At 46.7% G+C, this 7,601-nt stretch overlaps 1 protein-coding gene across 1 annotated transcript in view; it reads left to right on the forward strand.

Annotated features, from left to right (window-relative positions):
- Positions 1-5,984, forward strand: part of Efl1 (elongation factor like GTPase 1) — a 138,538-nt gene extending 132,554 nt beyond the window's left edge. Inside the window, exons 20-21 of the mRNA XM_076546319.1 lie at positions 429-613; positions 5,647-5,984. Coding sequence (XP_076402434.1) covers positions 429-613; positions 5,647-5,835 — 374 coding nt within the window. The 3' untranslated portion in view covers positions 5,836-5,984. The remainder of the gene's footprint in view (positions 1-428; positions 614-5,646) is intronic.
- Positions 5,985-7,601: the final 1,617 nt, after the last annotated feature.

Consider the following 7,601-nt stretch of genomic DNA (forward strand, 5'->3'; position numbering starts at 1 on the left):
TCATACCCAGTAACTCTGCTTGTAATTCCAGAGGTCGAGTTCCTTAGACTTCATTGTGGGAATTGTCACTAGGGGACAGTTGGGACTCTTGTTATCTTTTATATGTAATTTGTTTTCTGATTTTGCCCTTTTAATTAGCAGTTAAATAGTCTTTTTTTTTTTTCCGAGACAGGATTTCTCTATGTAGCTTTGCGCCTTTCCTGGAACTCACTTGGTAGCCCAGGCTGGCCTCGAACTCACAGACATCCGCCTGCCTCTGCCTCCCGAGTGCTGGGATTAAAGGCGTGCACCACCGCCAGCATGGTTTTTCTATCAGGGTTATTGAGAGCATGCTGAGCCACAGCTGTGTCCTCACTGGATGTGTAGATCACTGTGGCCGGGGGTCAGGTGGTGATCAGTCGATGAACTTGGGTGTTTTGGTTTTGCAGGCCGAGTCTATGCTGTGTTGTCAAAGCGAGAGGGTCGAGTGCTTCAGGAAGAAATGAAGGAAGGGACGGACATGTTCATCATCAAGGCCGTGCTGCCTGTGGCGGAAAGCTTCGGCTTTGCGGATGAAATCAGGAAGAGGACCAGTGGCCTGGCTAGCCCACAGCTGGTGTTCAGCCACTGGGAGGTGAGGTGCAGCCCCGCCCTCCCTAGGACTGGCCACGGGCCTTCCCTGGAGTGGTGGCCCAGGCAAGGGGCGGGTGAAAGCTGGCTGATGGCACCAATTTGCCTTCTCTTTATAATGTAAAATTGGAGAGACAGAACATTTAATCCATTTTCCTCCTGCTGCAGATGGATATTAGGCTAAAGAAAAATGACAGCTGTTTTGAAAGTGAACCTTGAAGGACTCTCTTCGCTAGAGGGTAGGAGGGTGGGGAGAGATTCTTCCAGCATTTGGAGGGGAGAACTCTTTCAAGGGGGGTCTGCAGATTGTCTCTGTAGTCTTCTGTCGCTCTGGGGACTGGGGTTCTGTGGCTTCCCCAAGAGATGAATGTTGTGGCCGGCACAGCCCTGCCCATCCACGTGTGTGGACTCAAGTGAGCAGCAAGTCCTGTAATCACAAGGGACCCTTAAAGACACATTGCGGGAAGAGCAGTGGGTTGTGATAGAGTGTGTGGGAGGGGTCAGGGAAGCCTTCCTGAAGAGGTCCTTACAGGAAAATTAGCAGTTAACCAGCAGAGAGAACGCTTGATCAGGAGCATAGGCCAGCCAAGGAAAACTAAAAGAAAAAACTAAAGTCACAAACACAAGTCTTTTAAATGAAAGCCGAAGAAAGGGTGTTTCCAAAAAGCGGTGTTTTTTTGTTTGTAGGAAACCTAAGGAACCTCAGTTCACTTCTCTGTAACTTGGGAGAAAACAATGCTCTTGTCAGCTAGGCCTACTTTTAGATATTAATTCTGCTGTTTATTTGGACAGAGTGCAAAGACTTCACTTCTGAGATAATTTATGTCAGAACCTCACCTCAGCCTCCATGGAGCAGGCCTTGCTGCTCAGAAGTGGATTTCCTTTTTACATCCTCGTCTCTCACTTTCTCTAGCCTGATGACGTTCTTTCTCTAGGACCTTTTAAACAGTGAGCTTAAATTTAGATGATTAATGAAGAATAAAAACAATCGAGTAAAACCATTCTTTCCAAACTGAGATTTATGATCAAGTAAGCCAGCCAAGACTGGTGACATGGGAGAAGCTGGCTTTGGACAGGGCACATGGGATTTTAATTCAGCGGTCCTGTCACCTGGATTGGTGGGAATGCACTTTCCAGTCCAAAGCCCTGGGTGGTCTGCTTTCCCCTAGAAACTGTAAGATCCTTAACGCTCAATAGAAAGAAGCTGAGTGTTCTAACTTAGCTGCATTATTTAGTTAGTAGAGACTGCATTTTAAATGATTTTTCTATGATGTTTCTCTTGGACTTTTGCATTTTTGAGTACTGGTGTTTGGATGGTTTCCTTCATTGCCTTTCTCTCTGTATCTCATGTGTAGAAACAGCCCTAAAAGATTTACGTCACCATTAACTCTGAGCTTGTAGGTAGTCATTCCCCAGTTATCCAGAATTCTGGCTTTTCAGCTTGGGTTTTGGTTTTGACACTCAGTTTTTACATAAAACACAAAGCAGAGAGAGGTAGAAGTAGATTTAAAGTGGCAGTGCCTGAAGATTGGGGACTGCCTGCGGTGTCCCTGGGGTCCCACTGGCCAGGCGTGTGACACAGGGCAGTGCGGCTGAGTGTTGTTCGTAACCGAGTGAGATGGCTCCACTTCTGAGCGGTGACCTGGAGAGGTGCAGCACTGGCCTCGTTGGTGCGGCCCTTGCTAAATGCTTTCAGAACTCAGACTTCTGCTGTCACAGGCGGCAGTCGTCCATCTCACAAGGGCGGCCTTGGTCAACACTGCCACAGAAAACTGGGTTATAGTGTCTCTGAACTGAACACAGCGTGTTGGGTACATAATGCCTGGGACTGTCTATAAAGAGAGCATTCAGAGCTATTATAACGGCCTCACCATTGGTTGAGTGATACATCATACAGTCTATTTTTGTTTTAAAAGCTTGTGAAAGGAGGGAGACACGAAGTTTCTCAGGATGGCCATGAACTTGCTATGATACACAGCACAGCTAGTCTTGAATCCCTGATCCTCCTGCCTCTGTGCCTCCGTTAGTAAGGTTACATGTTTACACCACCAGGCCTGCCCCCCCCCCCCCCCCCCCCGCAAAAAAAAATTAGACTGAGTCTTTCTTTGAAGATGATGTTATTGAGCCTCTTTAAATTTTTATGAGTGGGTCCAGGAAGGAGGCTCAGGGGGTCAAAAAGCTTGCTATGCAAACGTGAGAACTTGAACTCAAATCCCCAGCTCCAGTGTGGAAAGCATGTGTGGGTGCAGATGCCTGTGATCCCAGCCCTGGGAGAAGACAATGACGGCGGGCAAATTCTGGCTCATTGGCCACTAGCCTGGCAAAGACCAGGCATCTTCCTCTGGCCTCCATGCACCCATTCATAGCCATGCACACACACACACACACACACACACACACATAGACACACACACACACACACACACACACAGACACACACACACACACACACACACACACAAAGTTTTCCTTCATTTTCTAATTGGCAAGTATGTTATGGAGAAAAAAGACTGCTCTAACAGAGGCGTCCCAGAATACAGCGGCCATGTAGGCAAAGAGTATTTCTCCTTCTAGTCTGAGAAGGCAGCGCAGAGCTGGCGTATGGCTCAGAGTGACAGCCCAGGCTCATCTTGTCTTTCCTTGATGGCCCCAGCTGCATCCCAGCCAATAGGGCTGGGGCTGAGGAAGAGGGACCACTCCTCCCCCTGTAGTACACAATAGATTTTGCTCATATTACTTCATCCACATCCCATCACCCAGAACCAACCATATGACCACATCAAACAAGGTCCTATCTAAGGAAGCTGGGAAATGTAGTCTTTAACTAGGTCAGGAGTCCACAAACTGCTGCCTATTGTCTGTTGGAGTAAATACAATTTTATTAAGAATATAGCCTTACTAGCTCACCCAGATAGTTTCTGTAGCTGCTTTCAAAAGAGTTAAATAGTTAAGATAGAATTTTTTGAGAGGTGTCTAGCTCTTACAGAAGTATCCTTATACCCCCAAAATCCATGTGGCCATGTGCCCATCTGTCACTACAGAAACAGGAATGGACACTGTATAAGAACAAGGTTTGCCAGTGGGTGAGTCCTTACACAAGGGCCATGGTGAGTTTTATTGTCCTTTGTGTCTCCAAATTTTTTCTTTTTTTGAGTCTGAATTGAACTTACACTCTTAGTAATGTTTAAAAAAAACTAGTGTCTGGCTCAGCTGCAGACAGTTATTTTTAAAAAGGCTCTTAATTAATTTTGGAGAAAATTTTTGTGAAGAAAATGTCTGTCCTGGTAATACCTTCCTTCTGTCCTTCTCTTGCCACCTGCCATGGTCCTAGTTCCAAAGGTTCAAATCTTTGAAAGTCTAAAACGGCATTGTAGTTGAATGCCGCTGATCTAGTACCCCCCTCCCCATACACACACACACACTCATGTAGGTTTAGAAATAGCATGGTTGTTGAGATCTGCCTTCTCACTCCAAGGATTTTTTTCATTTGTGTTCTGGCATACCATGTAATTTACAATCAAGAGCTTTTGAGAGAAAGTGCTTCAGAAAATAGAGAAAATAAAATTACAGGCATTTTCCACGAGGAAACCTTTGAAGTCAGCAATCTCATAATTTCTTTCTAAGTTTTAGCCTTCCATGAAAGGGGGAAGAAGAGGAGCTAATGACACACACAAGAGAAAGTGTTCTCAGCAGGTGCTGCACATGCGTGGCAGCCTAACCCCAGATCCACCGCTTGGTCCTGAGGTGACCCTGTGGGAGGCTGGTGAGGAAGGCGGGACCAGAAGAGCTCCCAAGAGATGTTGTGTGTGGTGATTCCCACCTGCCTGACCCAAATGAAATGGAGCTCCTAAAGCTTTCCTCACTAGTGGGGGGGGGTGTGAATGTGTACATGTTTGTATGCATGTGTGTGTATATACGCATATCTGCATGAGTGTGTGTGTCGTGTGCACATGTGTGTATGCTTGTGTGTGTGTGTTCCCATGCATGTGTGTGTGTGTGTGTGCACACTTATATGTCTGTATCTGTGTGTTGACTGGACCACAGCTCTCATCTGGGTGCCTTCCTGTTAGTTAGAAGGTGGCGTACACTTCTAACTGTTGAGTTGGAAAAATTGATCTGAGGATTGAGCTCTGGGCAGTCAGGTTCTCAGTGAGCCAGTGAGGAAGAAGCACCCTTCCCTCCATTCTGATGACAAGCCCTGCTCTGTGGTCTAGAGAGACCTTTCTGTAGTTCCAAACTGGACAGCTCTCCTGTGTTGGAGTTTTTTGTTTTGTTTTGTTTTGTTTTGACATGTTGATGCTGGTAGCTTCAGGACGTCCACACAGGTGTGAGAGAGGTGAAGGTAAAGGGCAGAGGCCCTGTGCAGGTCACACTCAGTACACAGTAGAGGATCGTGCAGCCAAGACCCTAAAGGAGTCCCCAAGGGAAGAAGTCGGTGCATACAGACAGCAGCCCTGGGAGCCTCTAGGGAAAAAAACAGCCAACCTCGGGTGTCTTTAGTGGAGCTTCCAGCTAAACAGGACCCATTACACAGAAAGTCCTGGGTTCAGTCTTCAACACTGCATAAACCAGATGTGATGAGACACATCTGTAATGACAGTGCTTAGGAAGTAGAGGCAGGTGCATCAGAAGTCACTTTCAGCTACTTAGTGATTGCTGATCCATGATGGGCTGCATGAAAGGCTACAAAAACAAAATCAAGACTGTGTTCACATAAGTTGATCATTATTAGAGACAAAGGCAAAATTAATGAAGACATTTAGATACATCCTATCAGGAGAACTTCCTCATTTTCATTAAAGATGAAGCCGTTTTTTCTTGCTTGTTATGAAATGACTCCATGAGAAGCCAGAATGACAGGTGTTACAGGTCTGTTGAATCTGCCCGCACTCTGTCTCCGCTCCCGTGATTCTTCACATTTGTATGTTACCATTTTAGGAAGATTGAATGTCCATTGCTGAACTTGCTTCGTTAGCCAGAGACTGATGAACTTTGCCATCTGCTCACCCAGCCTATCCTGTCACCTTCCCTTACAAGGTCATTCCCAGTGACCCCTTCTGGGTGCCCACCACTGAGGAGGAGTACCTGCACTTTGGGGAGAAGGCAGATTCCGAGAACCAGGCCCGGAAGTACATGAATGCCGTGCGGAAGCGGAAGGGCCTCTACGTGGAAGAGAAGATTGTGGAGCACGCGGAAAAGCAGAGAACACTCAGCAAAAACAAGTAGCTAAAAGAAGTAGCTACAGGGTGGTGGGGCCTTTTCTTTTTAATGAATTAACAAGTACTATCAAGGGTATCATTTGGGAAAAATCTCATTTTGATAAATGACCTATGTCGGTTCACTTTCAATAATAAACCTGGTCTATATATTTTAAAGGCATCAGAGACCATACTTTCGATGTGTTTCTTTAATTGGTTCTGGTTCAGGGTTAAAGGTGACTACATTGTTTGGAGTTATTACCACCACCCTCAGCTGTGAGGTGTGTGCTGAGGTCAGGGTGGCCCCTGGTGCTAGCACAGTTGGGCAGACCCCGTGGGCAGGGCTGCATCCCTCATCCCTGAGCAGTTACTCGGTTCGCATTGGCCAAGCATCCGTCATGTGCTGTGTCCCAGGGATGTCCTCCGGTGAACTTCACCTGGGTTTCTGACTTCATCTCAGTTACATCAGTGGAGGACCACTTACTCAGAGAGCAGCTGCTTTTCCAAAAGTGCCAGTCAGCCGCAGTGTTCGCTGGCAAGAGCAGCCCGCTCCAGCCTGTGCTCTGTGCTCCTTAGCAGAGGGCGCCACTCCTTCCTAAATTAGTGTCAGTGAGCATTGTGCCCTGACCTTTCTGTTTAAAAAGGAAAGGATTTCTGTGATTGCCGTTCCTTCTTAAACATGCCAAAGGGCTATAAGCTAATGTGCATGGAGTCACTGCCATTATTTTAAATTTTTTTTTTTTTTTTTTTTTTTTTGTAGTCTCAGTTGCTTTATTTAGGGTGATCCCCGCTTAAAGAACAAATGCAATTTGGTCAAAAATCAATTCTGTAATTTCTGATACTGCATAATAATTTTATAGGAACATGAAGGATTCCTTGTCATAAAATTACCACATCTAACTTCGTTGTTGAAATATCCTTAATGGTGTTCTTAATAACCTGTGTCAGTCTTAATACTGGTTGTGAACATTTTATCTTTAATCTCCAGAGCCTTGGCATAGAGCTGGTCATGTCTAATTGACCCAGACTTTAGAGAAAGTATTCATAGATAGCTCGCCGTCTGTTTAATTTTAACAGATAATGGTATCTGAATTAACATAGGAGAACAGTACCACATGTTGGTTTATTGAAACACTCTGATGATAAGAAAAGCTAGCTCGTAGATGGATAGCATCAGTAGATAACACCATTCAGCAGTGCTGTGGCGTGTCCCCTTACCCTCTGCACTTGGTCTGTATCTAAGAGGGGGGCTAACCCAGAGTGACTTGGGGCTCTCCCTGTGGTTCTCCTGAGCACAGAACTGGGGCTGGTGTCGGGATGATAGAAGGCCGGTTTTCCTTCCCCATACCTAGGGGACACACCAGTGGGCACCACAGAGCCACAGAGGGACCGGGTCAGGGGTAGGGCTGAGCTGCCACCTGACCTCCCCAGCTGAAGTAACTCGCACGGGGCCTCTAGTCGGAAACGCTGTTCCCGTCTGTAACTGCAGAACAAGACTGTGTTACTGTGTGTCCCATGCCGTTCCCAGATTCTAGCCCCAACCTGTTAAGGTCACTGGAAGCAAAGCAAGAAGCCTGCGTGGGCGTGGGAGTAGTTCTGTGAGCACTGCCTTCGCAGACTCGTGTCTGAAGAGCTCTCAGAGGCAGCAAGGAAGGCTGGCTGGAGAAATCACAGAACCGGGTCCGCTCTAGCCTGCTTGCCATGGCTGCTGCAGAACCTGCCTCCCCTCTCAAATAGCCCGAGGACCTTGGAGACAGTTCCAGAGAGAAGGCATGGGTCAAGGCAGTTGTGCTT

This window comes from Peromyscus maniculatus, chromosome 1, assembly GCF_049852395.1.
Source record: "Peromyscus maniculatus bairdii isolate BWxNUB_F1_BW_parent chromosome 1, HU_Pman_BW_mat_3.1, whole genome shotgun sequence".
Lineage (NCBI taxonomy): Eukaryota > Metazoa > Chordata > Mammalia > Rodentia > Cricetidae > Peromyscus > Peromyscus maniculatus.